Source organism: Anas platyrhynchos, chromosome 2, assembly GCF_047663525.1.
Source record: "Anas platyrhynchos isolate ZD024472 breed Pekin duck chromosome 2, IASCAAS_PekinDuck_T2T, whole genome shotgun sequence".
Lineage (NCBI taxonomy): Eukaryota > Metazoa > Chordata > Aves > Anseriformes > Anatidae > Anas > Anas platyrhynchos.
In genome coordinates this window covers 122670667-122692159 of record NC_092588.1, presented here as the reverse complement: position 1 = coordinate 122692159, position 21493 = coordinate 122670667, and the positions used below count along the sequence as shown (strand labels likewise).

At 40.2% G+C, this 21493-nt stretch overlaps 1 protein-coding gene across 1 annotated transcript in view; it reads right to left on the bottom strand.

Annotated features, from left to right (window-relative positions):
• The window catches only part of RFTN1 (raftlin, lipid raft linker 1), a 93157-nt gene that overhangs the window by 47321 nt on the left and 24343 nt on the right, over positions 1-21493 (bottom strand). The window contains exon 3 of the mRNA XM_027451013.3: positions 7825-8011. Coding sequence (XP_027306814.2) covers positions 7825-8011 — 187 coding nt within the window. The remainder of the gene's footprint in view (positions 1-7824; positions 8012-21493) is intronic.

Genomic DNA, 21493 nt, shown 5'->3' with positions numbered 1-21493 from the left:
ATAAAATGTATAAGCTCCAACAATTTGAAAGATCTCCTTTTTCTTCTTGATGTATACTTAGCAATTTCTTCCACCTCGTTGGATGAAAAACTGAATCTTCCTCCCTTCACTGTCTTTGGACAGTCAAGGCTGTTTTTTTTATTACCTGTGCTCCTTTAATTAAAAAAAAAAAAAAAATACCTTGGGCCAATTAAAAGTGTCTTAGCCCTGAAAGAGGTACACTGGGATACAGTCACGTTGTACCTTTCCTGGAAGCTATGACTAACAGGAGAAGCTGGTACACCATGACCAAGGCTCGTACTCGTTGAAACGTATGTAATGATGCCTGCGAGGGAAGAGAAGTGACAGTGCAAAGTATGCGGTCCCTTTGTACGTAGCGGGGAAGGGAACTCTCCTGTCCGTGACACCAGGAGAGAGTAAGCAAGCACAGGTTAATCATAGAGACTGACAGGAATTTTCCTGTCAGACTGTACCTTATACACTCTAGGCTTTTTCTTGTTTTTCTTCCTTTGTTATGTATCTCACGGTTTGTCTTCATCGATTTTCTATCAACTGTGGGCATCCTCAGTGACTACCAAAAACCTTAACCAGAGGGTGGCAAACAGCTTGGAGGGAATCTGAGTCTACCTGGCACTGTTCAGAGGGACGGAGTTTGCAGGCACATCGGAGCTGGGGGTAGAGGGGCACCCTTAAGTGTCACTGATAAGGAGCAGGCTGAGGACCACAGATCTGAAAGAGTGGGGTCTTGAATCCTAAACTGGTCCTCTAGCGCCACTAAAGAAGAGGAAAATACATAAAATAAATAAGATTTCCACTTACAGTTGGAAGCTCACTGGCCAAAAATATTTTATGATGGTTGTTTCAGTAGGCTGTCATTTCCTGTACAGCTGTTTGCAGTTAGGCACCATTTCATGGCAGATAAACCACTACCAGCTGCAGAGTACCAGTAACTTACACATTAACTATTAAAGCTGACACATCAGTGTCTGGTACAAACTGGATTTCCAATCCTTTTCAGACGTAAGAAGAAAATAAGGGAGCCAATACTTGGTCCTAATCGTCCTAAATTTCTCCATACCCATGAATTTGAAACCTTGAAAGCACGCTTGTAAGCTGCAGAGATACTCCGAAATTATTGTTTATTTAACATGATGCGAGGAAGGTATGTGCAGTCTTGAGATTTTCCACTGCACAGAAATAATTCCATAGCAGAACAGCTTATGTTTCCAAATATATCTGCATATTTGTAACAAATTGATCTTCATTATGAAAAACTAGAAACACATTAAGAGGATTAACATTCATGGTTGATACCGGTATTAGTTCCAGGTTAAAAACCTGCCAAAATTCAATTATCTGAAATCCAAGAACTCAGCACTTAAAGATTCACAGGTTTTACGACGCCCACCTAAAAAAAAAAATACATTTAAAAAAAAAATAAAATAAAAGCTGGTAAAGCTGGTATATTGTATCATATCCAGCTCAACTCTGACACGCGATGCACTGTTTTAACTTTATTATCTAGGTATTTTCTTTACTAGGAATTTTCTTAAATAGCAAACCTTATCACTGGAATATGTACCATTTGATAGTACGTATAGATAAATACTTTTTAAATAGCAGCATATAGAGTTTCTTGAGAGAAGGTCAGGCACGTATGGACACATAGGCTTCTTTTACGTGCAGTGTTTATAACGTTGAGAACATTGATGAAAGAACATTTATTTTGGGTCAACGTTGGAAGTTGTTGTTAGGAAATATGTATTTCTTTGAACTTAAATAAAAAAGCTTTAAAAACCCTAGGCATTGTCTTTTGAGCTAAAGGAAGATATCTGTTGACTCTTGGGCATGGAATAAATATTATTCTTTCAGCAAGCTGAAATCAGCCTGCTGAGAGCAACAACACTTGCTGCATTTACACACAAAATGTGTTTGATCCTAACTCTCATGAAGGCAGGGTCAGAAATTTGCTGTCTTCAGGCCTAAATCCTACATGAAAATCAAATAAATACACATACATACACACACATTTACATTTAAATTAAGAATATATTGTGCCAGTGCAAAGTATGTATTTTTGGCAACTCCAGCAAGCACGGGGCCCTGGAGAAGATCACTGATATTTTTCATCAAACTGTATTATTTCAGAACACAGACTGGAGATTCTGTATGTCTGCAGAGACCTTTTGTAGAACATCTCAGGGCCCATGAAGGAGAAGCTGGAAACACTCAGCATGGATTTAGCAAGGGTAAATCATATTTGACCAACCTGACTGCCTATGACAATAAAATGACTGGTCATTTATGGCAATTTAAGCAAGAGATTTGACACTGGCTCCCACGATATTCATCCACTCATGGAATAGTTTGAGCTAGAAGGAACCTTAAAGATCATCCAGTTCCAACCCCTTGCCATGGGCAGGGACACCTCCCACCAGATCAGGTTGCCCAAAGCCCCATTCAGCCTGGCCTTGAATACCTCCAGGGACGGGGCATCTACTACCTCTCTGGGCAACCTGTGCCAGTGCCTAACCACCCTCAGACTAAAGACCAAACACGACATGAAAATTTTCCACATGGAAAATGAGGAAATACTCAAGGAAATCAAACATGGGCTTTCCAAGAAGAGGTGTTAGTCATGGCTCAAGGCTCAATCAACTAAATTCGATATAAAGTCAGAGCAAGAACTCCCTGTTTCAATTAACTATCAAAAAATCTTGAATAAAAAAGCATTTTGAGGCTAGAAAGAGTCTCTGAGGAGTCTCTGAGTCTCTGGATGTCTTCAGAAACATTTTCATTTTCTCTAGAAGGCAAATGTGCAAACCCAAATGCTAGAGGACCAACCCAAGACTTCATAAAGCACCACGCTTCAAGAGGCTGCTACTCCTTCCTAATGTAATTGTTTTTTCATACTTCATCAGTTCTTCAGAATAACAGTTTTCCCCCCTTTCATGGAAAGAGAAGCTGTTTCATTCATTTGCATGTTTAAGTCATTTCAGTATTTTGCATTTACACTTAAATAATACTACCTTGATTTTTCTAGTCTGTTGTAGAATCCAGATTTTAAGTGATGCAGAGGAGACAAAAAATTAGCTATTTCTCAGACGTCACTAACAGAAATAATTTGGAATTAAAATCACATTAAAAATAAAATGTAAAAATCCCATTTTACGATTAAACTTTTGAACTCAAGTCTGTCAAACTTCTTTGCAGATAAATAAAATTATTTTTGGCTAAGTGATGAAAGTTTGCATTTCATCAGGATTAATGGAAATGGGAAAATTGTAAAAATAGAAACAGAATCATCTCATCAAGTGTATTAGTGGAGCACCTGACACCTCATTATTTTACAGTAAGGAAGAACAGCTGCAAAGTTGCTTGAGGTAAACATAGAAGTCTATTCTAAAAAAATTCTTAAATTATATTATTTAGTCTAATTCTGTATGGCCATATTGCCTTGTTGACTCCTTTACTGATTGGAGGGAAAACCTGTAGAAGAGTATATGTTAAGAGACACATGAACCAAAGAGAGAAAAACCTATCTGGACTTTAGATTATTTCCCTTGTTTCATTCAACTGTTATAAAATAAACCATCTGCAAACATGTAAGAATTATTCTAAGTAGACAGTTGGTGAGTCTGGACCATATATATTTCTTAGTAGAAAAAAACGTAGCACGAAGTATTTAAAAAGAGAAATGCAAACATTTTAATTAACATTGAATTTAACTTCAAGACATCAGTCAGGGGTGTCACACTACAGGGAGCTGGGGATAAATTAAAGCAGCTTTGCCTTATGGTATTGTTACAATTTTGTTCAGAAGCAGACTTTGGGATTTCTTTGCAGGGAACAGGCATAGGCTGTCAGTGCTAGTGCTTTGCACAAGACACCTAAACACAGATGCCGATATTCAAAATTGGAACATATGGAAAGAAAATGGAAAAAAGAGACACGCGAAGAACTAATGACCTTTCCATTCCTCAGGGGAACATAAATGACATGCATGCTATTCTCCTTACTTTTGTTAGCCAGGGCCTTACAAATGAGCTGACCTTCCCCATTCCCTTTGCCAGGAGCAATACACTACCACAAATTCTCACTTTCCAGGATACTACCATCCATCCTTTTTCCTGAGATGATTCTCTTCAAGTGTAAATCAGTGTGAATCAACTTTTCTCAAGTGTGAATCAATGTGAACCAGCAGGCCATGGGCTATTCTTCACACCTAGAGCCTTCCCTGAATCTCGCCCCCCTGCCCCCCCCCCCCCAAAAAAAAAAAAAGCTGTAAGAACCTGGGCTCAAAGATTCTTCTTTGCATACGTTTTAATGAAACAACTTCTCTGAGAAAAGTGTCTCAAACGTTAGCACAGTCAGTAAAAGTCAATTACTTTTTATTTTAAAAGTCCATTGAAACTGAGAGAGAGGGAGAAAGGGAAAAAGTAATCACAGAAACATTAGAATTATTATTCCATTATTCTATTCTATTCAACTTCCAAACCACTTCCAATCAATTGGTCACTGCGCATAATGCAATTAGGTGCTACATAAATAAATACAGTCAAATCTAGTATATTAGATTTATCAAGAGCTATGGCAGAGTCATTCATCTACTTGGTAGACTATGCCCAGTACCTCTAAAGAATTAAATGCTTCTACATTTATTGCATTTCCTTTAATTAAACATGACACTTTGCAGCGTAGATAATTTTATTGTTGATTTATATATATGCATATATATATATATACGTGCCCTTTACTTTTAAATTTTTCTTAACATTTCCAAGCAACAAACCTTGCTTTTCAACATTTATGGCTTCCATATACATTAGGAATGTGTTTCCTTAAATGTCCTAGAGCAGGAACGAGTCTTACTTCCTGATTTACCATTACTGAACATACAGCTAGAACAACGTAGTCACAAAGAAAGCAGCACAGATTAAAAACAGAACTATCTAGTGACTTTCAAAGAAAGAAGCAAAGTTACAATGACATTGCATATTCACACAGAGTGTTTTAAAACTCAAGAACACTGGCAAAACAGGAGGACCAACACTATTAGGTACTTTTTCCAAGAGCTTTAATGTCTGACATGTCTAAGCACTCCTCTCTCCATTTTATTCTTGAACAAACTAAAGGCACCACAAATTTTACAGGTAGCAGCAGCTTGCAGATCCCGATGCACATCGTCTGTTGCAGCTAGCACTGCCTCTTTCTACCTTTGGAGAGGCAATGCTACCTCAAAGAACTCAAAATGTGAGGCAGCTTTATACACAGAATTGCTATTACTGCACCAAAAGGCACTCACACAACAACTCAGTTTCTGTTCCATTCGCGCAACAAAACCAGCACGGTGAACACACCGCACCTGGTATCTGCTGGACAACTGACAAGTTACGCATGTGGTGCTGGAGCCATCTGTGGCGAAACACCTGCAGTAAAAGAGGAGCTACAGCCCCAAGGGTTCTGCAGAGATGGCTGGGGAATCCTGAGGGTTGCCCCACACCACAGTAGAGAGCTTTTTATGACTCCTTGGCTCCCCGTGACGCCTGGCACCACCATCAGCGCGGACAGCAGGAGACCACGTCTTACTTCGCAGTATGAACAATGTTAGCAGTGAACCTACAACTGTAGCTGGGCTACTTACACTTGAAAATCTTACAACAGAAATAAAGATTGATCTCATCAACAAATATCCTCAGCAGACCCCAAGAGTTTAGCTGTTTTATACAGACACAGTCTACCGATGCCTGAGACCTGACAGTCTTCAGTGACAAAGGTGTCATTTGTCCTGTATCAGCAGCATAATGAGAAAGGTTAATTCTGATCATAGATTTTTCCCCCATAGTTCTGACTTGAATAGGATAAACTCATGGTTCCAGTACAACAGGCCTCTCTACAAGCCATGGTCGTGTGAAATCCATGCAATGTCCATCTCTCTCCCCTTGTGCTGGATGATTCAGAGAGCCACTGCATTCACACGCTGCGAAAGCAGTTTCTTCCACACTCTTGGCCAAACTAAAAAATATCTACACTACAACAAACACCAAAGTGATGTAATTTCCCCTCCTGATACTTCTCTGTTTTGTTTTGTTGTTTGTTTTTTTTTTCCCACTGCACCAGCTCTCTTCCACCTCCCCAAGCACCAGAAATGACAGATAAGAGCAGGCAAAGAAATGGAGTGTGAATGCAAAAGGAGATCTAATTGGTTCAAGACTCTCTCCTGTCTTTAATTTTGCACAGTCATTTACAGCTGTCTGAAGCGTGTGAAACACTGGCACCCAAGCGAGTGAGTAGGCAATTAGGATTTTGTACTCTTTCACATTCATTCTGCACAGATGTAAACTACTGGATATGGCACAAGACAGCAGTGACTGAGCTTTCTGGCTTGACAATGATGTCCCTTACATTTTTACTGCCAAGGAGGAGGATGCTTTCCCCTGACGCGTCTTTACAGCTTGGTCCTGAAAGACACTGAGCCCTCTGACCCCACTGCAAACTCAGGCATGCAAATGCTTTCATTATCTGCAGCGGAGCACTCTGTAGGCAGGGAACACAAGGCCTAACAAATAGGCAAGCCCATCACAGTACTACTCCACAAGTCCACTCTGCAGCCAAACACTTCGACCTTAAAACTGGAAAGCCTTTAACCAACAACATCAGGATGCCAGCATGATGTTTTTCATTAATAAGACTAAAAGCAAGTCAAGGTAAATTGAGAGTTATTTTAGAAGCTAGTGTTGGCTGTGATACCTAATGCCTACATACAGTTGGTAAGAAAACAGAAAACCTCCCTTAGGTCACAGACTGAAGTCTGACTCTGTCCATACTTGCTCCCAGTTGACCACCAGGCTGTAGCAAATTGAATGGTGGTTTTCAGTTTTAAAGAGGTGTTTAAAACAATTCCAGCTTTTCGTTCAAGCATCAGCAGAAAGACTGGAATCAGCAAACAGGAGGCTGAGTTATCCCCCAGCTTTCCGTAAAGGTCACTCTAAAAAGGGACAGAGTGAGAAAGGCAATTTATGTGGGAAAATTGCACAACATGGCTGCAACAACATGGGGAGCTGCAGAGTTGGGAGCATTCAAATAACATTAAATTGTATTTGAAATAGTTAAGTAAAAATCCTAAATCTATGTTTAAAATATTCACATTTTAATTTGCTTTTAACTAGTTAACAGTGCATTCTATTGATGTTATTAAAATCAGATTAAAACATAAAAGAACAGTATTCCTGTTTGTTTATTCATCTTCAGACTTTGATTATGTAAAATATTCTTAATACATTTTAAGACTCTGAACAAAGCAAGAAAGTCATCTTTTAATTTAAGGAGCTTGTGCTGAATCAAAAATTAAGAGAGCTTGTATTGTTTAGAGGAAAGAGGAACCTAAAGTCTACAGATAAAAGCATGCATTAACGCTGTGGTTCTCAAATTAATTGCATTAACTGTAACCCGCTAAACACAAAATATGTCTTTACTAAGCAAATAGTTCTTCTGCCTTAATTAAATCTAATAAATTATTAAAGGGTACCAATCCTAGACCATCCTCACAAACTGTCAGGCATACGGTTTGTTTGTTTGCCTTTCATGACAACATATCCCAAAATATAGAGCATATTTCAACTTGTTATTCTCTGAGTCGTCTGCCAAACTGCGGATGAATTGTAAACACGAAGAACATGTTAAGCCTATTCAAGCCCACAAAAAAAAAAATTAAAAAAATCAAGTCTTGCACAGTAAACTCTGCTATAATTTCCTGATGTAGGTCAAAACTCAGCAGGAAATCACATTGTCTATTTTTATCCCAGTTCACTGGAAGTGCTTTACCTTTCTGTTTTCTTGATAAGCACAGCCCTGAAGATTTGTTCCTGGGGAGTTTTCTCTTTTTCATCAGTTGGCTGCACGAAGGGGTGGACAGCAGCCAAGACGAAGCCCTGCTGGTACAATTCTTGCAGCTGAGCTGGAAGATCACACAAGGAGGAGAGCTTGATTGCAGATGATCCTGGTAGCTCAGCTGGAAACAAAAGGTAATTGGTCAATAATCTTACACTGGACTATCAAGTTGTTTTTTTAAAAAAAAATTTCCAGGCTCTTTAGTGTTAAACAAGCTTCACACTGGTCTACAATATTAACACAGAAATTGACCGTTCCTAAGGCCCATTTGAATGTCAGATTGTAAGCAGGTCATCTTGGTGAAGGGCTTCTATCATGTAAGAGACTGGTGCGATTAAACAAGAAATCAGACATTAAAAAAAAAAAAATCCCTACTTAATCTAGGAGGGAAAGGGGATAGTCAGTGAAGGGAGAACATGTCAAATTCAAATGTAATGAACAGAAGTAGACATCTGCACTATTAGACTTGGAGATCACTGGCAACGTGCTGTTGAGACCAAATACCTACCAATATGTCTAAAGTGTATGGTGGTAACAATACTAAGAGCAATGAATACCTGTACTGATGACAAACTCTTCAGAACAGACACTGAACCCATGAAAATAATCCACATCCAATCTGCTTTCTGTGGGGTGTTAGGCCTCCCTATGAAGCATCTGAATCTGCTGACTACTGTCAGACCCTCAACATATAAACAGCCAGTATATGCAACTCCCTGCATCTTCTTGGCATCTTGTGGGCTTCGAAAGAAAATCCCATAAATCCCCTAACACAACCTTCTACTCTGCCTCTCTACATCAGTATTTCTTCATATGTTTTTCACATCTTCTCTGAAAAGAGAGCTTCTTTCCCTGCCTTTGCCTCCTCGTTTCTCTCTCTGTTGGGAGCTATTTATTATTTCATCCCCAACTATGCCAGAGCACATTGTACGGAGAGGTGCTGGATAGCTTCCCCTCCTGAAACCAGGAGGGAGGGGATGTTGCAGGAAACACAGCAGAGGTTCCCAGCACCTTGCAAGCATGGGCCCTTCCTTAAAAAAAAAAAGCACCGGAGAACAGTTTGTGTGAAAGACACCAGCTATGCAAAATAAGGTTTCATTGTACTGCTTTTTTCATCAAATTATGTGGCTACCCTTTATGAATAATGAAAGAGGTTATCAAAAACTAATAAATATTCAAAACTAATAATACATGGAATAATTTAAATAATAATAGATTAGCTGTGCTTGGTATGCTTTTTCTTCATATAAGCCCATACTCCAGAAGAGGGTAATGGAACTTTTTGACCAAGGACTGGAGGATGCAGTGTTGTTATTTTTGCAAATAAAATGAGAAATCCAAGCCATGCATATGTTGACAATAGGTCTCTACCTTCTGTAACAGCTTACAAATCACACAAGAGTCATAAAAAGGGATACCCCAATGAATAATGTATAATAAGTAACACAGCTGACTTACTTACTGGACCCTACTGGGGATCGACATAGGGAGAGAAACCCAGATGTTAGAAACACCTTTTTCCTCTTGTGACACAGAGATTCCAACGACCTCCAAATATGCTTCAAATAATTTAATTAATTAAAAGAACATGAAAGCTGGTATAGTCTTCTAAATGTGGGTTTTACTCGGATACAATTAAATGACTAAATCAACAAAGTTACTGCTGGTGATGGTGCTCCAATTTTTACCAATTGTCTATGAAAACTCATGCTTGTCTTGCATTATGAACCTTGTCTCTGGATTCTCCTGAGTATGCCTTCGTAAAACTCATAGAAAGACCAGTCATTACCATTGGAGTGTGATTGCTTACCCCTAAAAGCTAAACATGAGGGGAAAGGATGAAAATGCATGCAATTGGAGCCTTGGGATACACACCTGAGGATTGAAAAAGAAAGGTAATAGAAAACAGAGCTGGAACGGATCATCCACCTAGTCCATCGTAATTATTACCTAGAGGCAAGAGCAGTTTTAGTTTTCTCCTCAACTAACAGCGGCCAAATGTCCTCAATGAATTTCATATTCTTCTTCTTTCAGTTCTCAACAGCCATTCTCCATTGTTACCTCCACAGGACTTACTGCACATCTCAGAATAGCAAACTTCAATAAATACACCCAGTAGTAGCCTACTGCTAAAAATGTTAATGAAAACAGTGAAAATTAATAGACTATGGACAGAAATATTTGAAGTCTTGCAGTCAATACATCTTTTTGCTTTGATGGTGAACTACTGCTATTTTCTCCTTTGACCAGAGATTCTCCAAAAAGAAAAAGAAAGTCCCTGTTACACAACTGATATACCCAAGGTCAAAATGGGTTTCCTGGGCCAACAGCCCTGTGCATTCTTGCTATGCTGCCATGTGATGTGGATTCCTTTGGAGAATCCTTGCTACCCATCATCCTCCAGAGTATAAAAATGTGTTCCAGTATCTTTCTGGGAATTAAGTTAGGTTAAGAATCATAAAGTTCTATCTCAAACTTGGTTGAAAAAGGACTTCAGACCTTCCTGGAGAGTCACATTCATCCTCCAACCATCTTCAAACTGGAATGGAAAGATTTCCTTGATTTCTTATGCTAATTCTTCTAAGGTGTCTACATGTAGGTTCAACCTACTTGCAAACACCTGATTCATGAAAGCAGTCATTGATCCAGTCTTTCCTTATGTTAGTTTAAATATCGAAGAATACTAATATTTTCATAAAGCCTTATACAACTTCAAATAAAATCTGTCAAACCTTTGTTTCAGTTGTTAAAGAGAATCCTAATCATGTCTTTCTTTCAAAAGAAAAAGGAAAAACAACGTTATGTAGAACAGGGAATTGAGTAAGGTAACAGAGCAAATAAATGACTAATTAAAACCTTTAATGACTCCAGTAGTTATTATAGTTGTGATAAGCCTCTGCTTCACCAAAAGCTAAAGCTCAATTCTTTTAGCAGCATCCCTGTAGGTCTTGAAATGAAGTCAGGTCTAAGTTTTACATTCTGCTCCATGTTTCCTTATTTATTGTTGCACTTCACAACCTGACCTCAAAGTCTCTTTTGTTTATTCTGTCTGCATCTAAAAGAGTGCATAAGAAACTTGTAAATGACAGATGCTGTGGTGTGTTTTTTTTATTATTTTGTTAAAGCTAAAAGTGGAAACAGAAGTGCTGGTTGCTTTTGGAACTGATTATCAAGCAGAGTAATTTGTTGCCCGACTGGTAACTGAAGCTGAAAATACTTCCAGCAATGCCTGGACACATACACAAGACTACAGCTAAGAGAAAAGCCAAAAAGAAAAAAAAAAAAAAAGTTTGTGCTACACAACTGCTATTTTGAAGGTCCAAATGACTTTCCTGGGTCTATTGACTTGTGCATTCCTTGCTGCTAATAGGGAAAACCTGCCCAAACACCCACTGACCCCATCTTCCCACAGAAAATAAATAAATAAATAAATAAAAAGGCAGAGTTAAGATAAAAATCTACAGATTGAACCATGTACATTTATAGACAGTTGTTTCTGCAGCTCCAGAACGTGATTTCTGGGAAACAGAGGAAGATGGTGCAGTCTGCCACAGGGATACTAAGGGATGAGAGTAGGCTGAGAAATATGGTTGGGGAGACATATGTAGGAGAACTGGTTCCTCCTTCTTGTTTTAATGTGCTCCTCTTTCCCTGCAGGTCTTCTTGAGCTGCATTACTGTGGCCGTCATGAGAGATTCTCCCAGGACTGGGTGAGCAGCAGGAAGCATCAGCATCACCTCCAAGAAGAGCCTCCATGAACCATCAAGGGCTGCTGCCAAAGAGATCAAACAGCCTCCTACACCAATGTCCAATGAACCCTGCAGCCAAAGAGGCCTTCACAGTCAGATGATGCCCCACAGTTCCTCAGCTGTCTTGTCTTGATATATGCTCACGCCCATCTTATGGTATTATAATGGCAGACTCGTGTTCTTTTGTGTTTGCTATCTCTGGATGTTACCACAGGCTATTCTGGAGGTTGTAATGTCTCACTTTACAGAAAGTTGAGATGCTATAAACCAACATTTTCAAATAAGAAATATGTATGTATATATATATATATATATAAACAGATAAAATACAGCATGGTTTCATCTATTAGCTTATGCTTAATAAAGACAATCATCAGCTATAGAATCAGGTATTTTAAATTCTGTTGTACTTGATAATCAGCAATTTTCCCTCCCTGCTACATACCTTTATGACAAAGCTAAGACAACCTTTACTGTTTTGGTTTGTTTTAATTTCTTTATACTTGCTCAGCAAATAATTGAATCAATGCTACGATCCAGGAAAAGTAAAATGTTAAATGCCAAAACTGCATTTATTTAATTTCGCTTTGCTGAAAAGGTCAAATTCCGGTCTGAGTTTCTCAGTACTTATCCTTAATACTTTATTTAAAAGGACAAACATTCAGTTCTACTCTAACTTCTCTTACCCTGTGTTAGGTGCTTACTTGGCTTGTTTACTCCAACAAAACAAATGTCAGACTTTTCTGGTCTTCATTTTTTAACATGTTTTCCCAATTAGGCTTTTATGCTCTCATTCCAGCTACAGCTGTTAAAGACTGATGTAGCCCATAAAGACAGTTCACATTACAGATGAAAAAGTCCCACAAACATTTTTGGACTCCTTTTATATGTAGTTTCTATTTCTCGTTCAAGTTTTCCCGTTCATTTGCATTTGCAGATGAAACCATTAAGCAATCTTTTCCCTTGCCATTAAAGCGACCAAACATCAGCTGCAGGCACTCTGCATGTGTGGGTTATACAAGACATCACCTTGCCCCAGAGCATGCCCAGAACGGTGGTCCGAAGCAGAAAAGGAAGACAAACCAACACACTGGACCAGGTAATGAAGCGATGCAGCCCCAGTAGCCATGAGCACAACGCCCCTATTTGATCAGGCCTCGAACACCTCAGCAGGCTCATCCCCTACAAGAAATCCTGTCCTCACTTTTCTTTCCCAAAACGTAGGATGAGGCAGCTCCCAAGCACCAGGAGCTCCTCCTGGAGCTACGTGCTCGGGCTCCTTCTCCCACCTCCTCCTCCCAGCACCCCGACCCCTCCGGCCTTGCAGGCCCTCCAGCCTTGCCGCCCCTCCTGCAGAGCTCCAGCTGCTTCTGGGAGCCTCACAGGACACACGGTGTCTGCTCACCTCTTCAGGACACCCTGGGGCTTGTGGAGCTCTCCTACCAGCGTGATTTATTTTCTGCTGCCCCTCTAAAGCACCCAAACCTCTCTCCTGCACGCTGCAAAGCACACAGGAGACCACCACAAAGAACCCAGCTAGGGGCCAGGCACCAGCATCTCTGGTCCTGAGCAGATCCAGCAATGAGCACATAAGATGGAAAGAAGCTACAAGCGAAATTGCGCTCATATGGTAATACAGTCATTACCCAACAACATCCACGGATTTCCTGCAGGGTTTTATAATAGATTTGACTATTTACCTTCTGCCTTTAGTGACCGCCGCATAGAAAATGGCATTAGCTTGCTCTGCTGTGCCTCATGAATCCCACCAAGCTGGCTGTAATTGCTTGTCTGCTGGCAGGAAACTAAATAGCAACAACGAATGGAGACAATAATACAGGAACAGAGCGTATCACTGACCATGTGTATGAGCAAACGCATAAATCTGGCCCAAGTCCACACCATTTCCTACATTTTCACACAGAGCAATTCCTAGCACGTTTATGGTTGTTTGTAACAACCTTGATCATTTCGTAGAATAACAATGTAAGCACACTTCCTTTACTCAGTATGAGGATTCCCTTTTTAAAATTTAATATTAATTCCTTTCCAACAAGTTTAATTTAATTTAAAGAGATCAAACCTACAGCAGACCAAGGTCTAGCGGAACAAAACACCGCCTTTGCATTAGAGCTGGTCAGAAATTGAACTTGCAAGTTCACTTGCTAGAAGATGCGGTTTCACCTACCTTAAAACATTTCATAGGAAGATGTCAAATGCAACAGCAGCTGCTGGGCACAGAGCTGCTCATTTGGCTCTGTCAGAAAAGGAAACCCAGCTCATTGCTCCCACACTGCTGCCTGGCAGCTCCAGTTTGCTGGATAGCCCTCTGACCATAAATAATTTTTGCAAGCTGAACAGTGATTGCTAAGTGAAGGACCATCCCACAAGGTGTCTCTTTGGTTTGCCAAACTCATCACATTTATCAGTACAGGCCCTGAGGGCTGAATGGCACAAGCTCTATAGGGAGAGGTGGGCAAATGTCCGAATTCACCTCGAGGAGGGTGCACAGTAAAATCCATTGGGGAGTGCTGGCTTTTGTCTAACACCGAAGCACAGACTTGTAAAGATCCTTTCTGTTCTATAAATAAGAAAAATTTCAAGGTCCTTTTCACTGACATTTAGCAGTTGGTTTGGAACAGCTGAAGGAATCCAAACCATCATCCTTTCCAACTATTAAGTCTTGGTAAGGCCAATATATTACTCTGGAGAGCAGAAAGTGAACCATTAATTGAATATTATCAAAACACTTAGTGCCTGATTCTGGGAGAACACGTCTATTTCCATCCAGAGTCAACCTCAAACAAAAAGTTACAGAGGCATCTAACTGCAAGTTTTCATTCCTTGTTACAAGCACTAAAGAGCTTGTTTTGACACTGCACAAATTGTTTGCATGGCAAAGCAATGCAGTCATGTTGCTCTCGTTTAACCATTCTTTCCCCATGGAATCCACCAGTAGTTTCTTGTCGTCAACAACAACAAAAATGTATTGAAGAATCAGAGTACCCCCAGTGAAAATAAAGGCAAAAGCACCTGTAATATAACTTAGAAAAGACAGAGAGGTAAACAGATTTCTGGTGAATTTCCCAAGGAGATCCAAATCTTTATTTCTGAACTCACACTTAGCAGACTCAAATGCTCACGCAGTATGACTAATATAGAAGGGAATGTAAGATGTTTCTGACAATGTCACAGAGTTTTAATTAGCTGAAACGCACTAACGCTAGAATACAATGAGTTAAAAGCTCCACCTTTTGGAGTGAAATCAGTACAAGCGGCACTATCGTCTTTTTTCCTTTCTAATAGAGCTCCCACGAGGCATACAGAGGTTCCTAAACTTTGAAGAAGCTGGAGACAGCCTCAGCGCATTATCGCTCCGGCTGTCATCAGAGGCAAGACACCGGTTGTTAATAATTCACATTGCTTTTTTGGTTATGCTAAATGACTTTCTTTCCATTTTCAAGGCAAATACAATAAATGTCACCATCAAAGAAAGCAACAATGAATACGCGAGAGAAATCGGGAATTGAAATGAAAGGTGGCTGTTCAGTAAGCTCCTGGTGTTTACTTTTAGTGAGGGTAATAATGGAACTGTGAAGTATTCACAACCACAAGCACTGTGTCTCAAGAAAGGAGGTGAGAGCAGAAAGGCTGAAATTGGATAGGTGCCCTTTGAAAGCATGTATATAGACATCTCTACGCAGATCTGTAAATATATGTGTGCATACATATGTATGTGAGTACATGTGTAAGTACACACACAGACACACAGCCATCCTCTTCTTTCCTTTAGGAAATGGAAGGTATGTGCACTAGTCATATCAAGAAAGTACTAAACTAGCTCAAAGATGCAATGAGATGAGACAACTTCCTCCCACCAATTCTGTTGTCTAATCTCACAGCATCTTTGAGTTACGTTCTTTGTCCAATCAAGGCTTCATGTGGTATCTTGCAAGCATAAGGTAAGTATCTTAAGTTCTGGGTACATTCCCTGCTATATGGTGGGTTTATGCATGGAATAGTTTTACTCTTGGTGTTTCAGAAAAAAAAAAATGCATACCCAGGCTATCACATCCACCAGAGTGAAAAACCAGCCATGAAACAGACTCTACTTACCTAAATAAATCAACAGGCACTTCTTAAATGACTCAGCGCTCACATACATGCTTGTGGGCAGAATTATGCAAAACAGCAAAAGGAAGACCACTTGGCTAGGTGCAAGGGTAACAATCGTGCAAAATACCAGATGAAAGAAGATGAAAAAGGGGCAGGACTTCTCATTTAGACTGTGCACAGAAAAAAAAAAAAAAAGAACCAAATCCCATCCCTTCTGTATTTGAACAGCTCTTTGACATGGTATTTTGTTTGTCCCTCCTTCCTGCTCTGCAAAAGGAGAGGAATTGGTTCTGCTTCCTAAACTGATGCAGACCAAACACAGAGACAACAAAGGGAGGTAATTTACATTTCACAAATCCAAGAAAACTCCAGTTACGTCTTACCAAATGGAGGAAGCGTTCAAAGTTGTAATATTTTATTCATACAGACTTGTTATCTGTGTAAGCTTCCAAAGGCAAATATTACACTGAAATACAGACGGATAATTCTGAACGACGGGACGCGCTAGAACATTAATTCACATCTCTATTTCCACTCCCCAAAAAGGACTGCTTCCCTGTGCTAAAGCCTTCCGACACCAAGTTAATCTACAGATAGTAATGCTTTAGATGCCCAAGTCAAACACTGAATGCCGTTCATTTTAACAGCTTCAGAAGATGTGAACTAGGACTTCCCACCACTCACACGGCAGTGCAGCAAGTTCCATGCTCTCACAGCACGTAGCCAAGCATCAAACACTTCAAAAGGCAGGGAAGGAGCAGCCACCCAACAACACAGAAGAAGCCAGAACTTACTGAAGAGATCTTCTGACATCTAGCAGCCAGTGGCATCATACGATTTGAGGGCTGATGCATCTTCTTTCTTTTATTTTGGTCCCTCTCTAGCTATATACATTTACTATTTTCCTCAGCAGCAACAGCAGTTAACAACAGGGAGATTTACAGCTAACCTCCAGAATCTTCCAGTGTTCTCCTTCCCATACTTCTCAATATATCTTTTTTCCTGGCATAACCCCCTCTTTTTCCTTTTCCTCTCCTCTGTTTTACGCTTCACTTCGATGTTCTTTCCATATTTCTGGCAAATTTTCATTTGGGATTTTCGATCATGCAGAATATAGCAAGTAAGCAACGCTGAACTCTTACAAACTTTACAGTAAGCAAACCTGGACTGCAGCAAAAGAGCACGAGTAATACCCTCAGAGGCGTATAAAAAAGGCACATTTCAGGAACTTCCAAATTATGCACAATTTGTGCATTTTATGGTATATTCTCGTAGATGAAAAAAATCTCTGAATGAAGTTTGTAGCATTTCTAAACTTTCCAATTTGCTGTATCCTGCTGACGATAATACCCTGTATGTGCTGACTCTTCAAGGAGTTAAAAAGCAGAGAAGTTCATCAATCTACATATTTCCATCCAAACCAACTGAGAGCAGTCTTGAAATTATTGGGGTTTTTCTTAATCAAGCACAGATGAACAAAGTAGGCTGCATGCATTAAATTAGGAATTTTTTCCATATTCACGAGATAATTAGTAAATATAAATCTGATTGAAGTCTAGTTCCCAAACTGAAAAATGACAAGAGGATTTCAAAACATTTAGGGAAAAGGGGGGAGAAAGAAGTCAAGGGCAGTAACTGTCATTGAATACAAGCACTATCATTTGACGTATGTTTTTCGTGACACACTGAAAATTGTGATGAAAATCAAAGATTTGGCGCAACACAGATGATAAAAATGCTATCGAAGTACTACAATAAAGGAGGTCTTTCCCCACTTCACAAGATAATTACTGCATGTTCTAAGCACACACCAGGTGAAATAACTGGACATTAGAGAGGACATTTAGAAGTCTAGATTTTAAAAATTCGACCTTTAACACAAAGATCTAAATTCACTGACATATCCAGTAACCCCGGGGAGGATGGTTTGGATTCATCAAGATAGCTCTAACTCACCAAGCCAACCTGTGCAACAGAGAGCTGATAGTCTCCAGGGAAACCAAAATCCTCTTGGCAGGTCATGCCTGTATATATTTTAGACACAGCACTTTGCTGTATATATATGGGAAAAGGACAGATAGCTTTATAAATGCTTGAAGGCTTTATTCAAATGTTACCTGCTGGTTTCTGCTTCTTTTCACATTAAATCTCCAGTGTTTCACACGCATTTTCCCCTTCTGTTGTAATAGCTGTTTTCAGTCTTTCCTGTAAAATCTTATTTAGGATGATACCGTGTGCCAAGTTTGTTTGATTTTTTTAAAAGCCTGAAATGGATTTTTTCCAATCCTGTGACTAAAGTCCATATATTACCCTATTTCAGATGCTCTCATTTCTTGCCTGCTTTGACTAATAACATTCCTTTTCTTCAAAAGCAGCAGTACATACTAGGCATTTAATACTTGAAATTGGAATACATAAAGTTTAGAAGTGACTTTCATCTTTTTATCTTTTTCTTGGCTTGAAGTATTTTGGTTTTTTAGATAAAGAGATGACATTTCCAATTTATGCATGCTTTTCATTTGGAAGAGAACATAAAGTGCAACTTTTCAGTGTTCCTTGGGTGCTCCCTTAAATCACATTCCTTTATTTGGGAAATCCTGTGATTTTTCATAGAAGTCTGTCAAATTGTTTTCAGCTTTCCTGGCAAAACTAAACAAATGTTAGAGCAGCCAAAACTTGCAATGTGTGCTGTATAACTAAGAAAGCAATGTTACTTGAAGGTATATTCTCTGTTTGATTTTGGCCCTGGGTCTGGTTATGTTTCAAAAGGAAAGCTGGGTAAAAGAACACGACATGATGAAATCCAATATAAACTGGAGATATTTGCGGAAGATAAATTAAATTCGGAGAAAAGGGAGGTATAATGTGTTTGGATTTTCTTTAAACACATTATCCTGTAATGACGGTGAGACAAACACTTCCATGGGCATCTCTACCCACAACAGGTGTTAGTCTATACTCAGAAATAAAATTGACCCATCTAACCCTACAAAATTCTCCAGGAAACGCCCCCTTGATTTTAAAAAGGAATAAAAAGTAAATTAAGTCTGTCTTCCTTTCCAATTATTAAGCATGCCTGGGAACTGCAGTGAAAATCCAAACACAAAACATCCTCCAGAAAATATTTACCATTTCCCCAGCTCTCCGTCCCAACGCTTCTATGCTTTTGTTCAGCTGTGTTGCTTATGGGAACATACTCTCATCACCGCAAGTTTTAATACCTCTCTTAGGGACAAAATGCAAATTTCACATTAGGTCGGCATCCATAGATGAGCAAGATTTAAATTTTCCTGTGGCAGTAGATCTTGGAAGACTGTCCCAAGACCTCGGCCACCCAGCAGTGCCAGTGGGAGCGATCCCGAGCTGTTCTGCTTCTCGCTGGAAAACGGGCCTCGAGAGGAAGATCCCATGATCCGAAAGCTCACTCTTTGCAGATGTCACAGGAAACGCTCCCTGCTACGGCGTGCCTCACGTGCGAAGCTCTGGGTGGGAATGCACGGCAACAGGGGATGGCAGCAATCCCTGCGAAGCAATTTCCCCACCAGCTCCTGGTTAAGTTGGCATGTGGAAGAGGCATGTGTTACCCCATTTATGGTTCTTCGAATGACCACATAAACTAAAATTACTTCCAGAAGATGGGAAGCTAGGAGGAACAAACGGATGGCTTATTTTGCAATGAATTCGGCAATCACGCCCTTTAGAAGTGAGGTAAGGGAGAGTTACATCTACACCAAGGGCAGCCTGCTTTACAGTCCATACATAATGGGATTTACCATTTCTACCAGGACACACAGCTGGTTAAAGAGCTGATGAAAATCACTACTAGAAAAAAAAAAACAATACTTTTTGCTGAAATATGGTTTTGCTACCTGTATCACTGCTCACACAATGCTACGATACGAATTCCTACTCAAGCTATTTTCCACGAGCGGCACAGCTAATGACGAGTGATTCCCGCTGATGAGTCTTTTGTTCTCCAGCCTCTTACTGCCACAGCCTCAAATTTCCCTTTCTTTTCTTCTCTCCCACCTCATGGATTCTTCAAACTGATGAGAAACAGCAATTGGGTGGCTATGCTGCAGCGAAGCACTCGCTCCCCGGCCAGCGAGGTGCCACCGAGGAGAACGTAGGTGGCTCCTTACCTTCCCCTGGTTAACGCAGGTCTCTGTCCTCGACCCAGCTGGCAGCTTTCGCAGAGTTAGGAGCAATTTAAAATTTCTAGCAAAATTGGTTTAAAATTGACCAGTATTAATTATTTGGGGGAATGAGACAGAGAGACTGGGAGCCTTTTTTTTAAACTCTCGTTTCCCTAGGAAACCAGTGAAACAAAGCAGAAAAACCCATCGCACTACCACCTCCAAACCCTCTGGAAAAAAAAAAAAAAAACAACCCACACCTTTAAAAATAAGGACCTGAAAGCAAAACTCTGCAAAAAGCACTAGGGGATACGGCCTCCTCTAGCTCCTTTCACGGCGGATTTAGCAGTGATAAGGCTTTCACAGAGCACTGAAAACGACTAGCAAGCAATAGCTCACCACTGGCACCTAGAAGAAGTATGTCACTGCCAAACACACCACATCACTTCGACTTGGCAAGAAGGCTTGAGAGAAAGCCAAAGAGTAGTGGAAAAGGCTGTTAAAAGTTAACAAAGCACTTCCCAAAAGTACTGTTTTGTTTTTTTAAGCAAGTCTGCTAGAGCATGGGTGATGGATTTACTACAGAAAAAAAAGAGTTTTTCTTGGCCAAAAAGCCCTGCTTTTTTTGCTTAGAGCAAATTTTCCTGTCACTCTCCAGAATCTGAACTCCTACTCCCTCGTTTCAGAAAAATGCGGCCAGTTGCTGGTTTTAAGTGAAGAATTCCCACACAGCGATACTGATAGCACGCAAATCTATTGTCTAATGGGGGTCATGGGAAACAGGCCACAAACTCGCCTGTCGCTGCGATGGAACAACCAACGCAGAATTAGAATTATTTTTTATTTTGCAATAAAATGGTTGTTGTTGCAAGTTTCTGGAAGACTAGCCGAGTATTTCCCCCAAATGCTTGGTAGAAGGCATCATTATAACTTTATTTCTGTGTCAGAGAGTCGGTGTAATTGTCAGGAAAAGCACATTCACTAGAAATGAAAAGGCAAGGCACAGACACCTCGCCTTCACGGCTGCCCAAGAATGAGTTAACCAAGTTATTACAATCTAATCCCATAGTAGAAAGTGCATGCAATAAGGCTGTAACAGATGTCCTGTCCAACAGGGACAGGATTCTTTGATGGTATGAAGGTGGTAATTATGAAGCATTATGCAGGCAGTCTTAAGATCTAAACCTCTCCTTACCCCCTGGATAGGATCCCTTCGGGGAGGTCAGCCACAGCAAAATAACTAGTTTCATAAATGCACATTCCTGCTGATAAAATAATAAATACACAAGCAAATAAACAGGTCAAACCCTCAGTTCCCTTTAAAAAGTGTATAAAATGTACTTCAAAGGTGGTTCAGTAGTGTATGAAAATGCACATCCAGAGCCAGCATGCAACAACAGCACAGTCTGCTATTGTTCTCATCAGCCACTGCTGGCATGGACAGTGCCTCGGGACCAAACCTGTGACAGTGAGCACAGCACTGTGCCTCTGTGCCTCGGCCAACGCTGTCTGCCCCCTGTCCTTACCAATGCAACCCAAGGAGAAGTCACAGGCGGCCTCAAGGGGCTCTAACTCCTAATCCTGTGACAGCCCACATTCAGG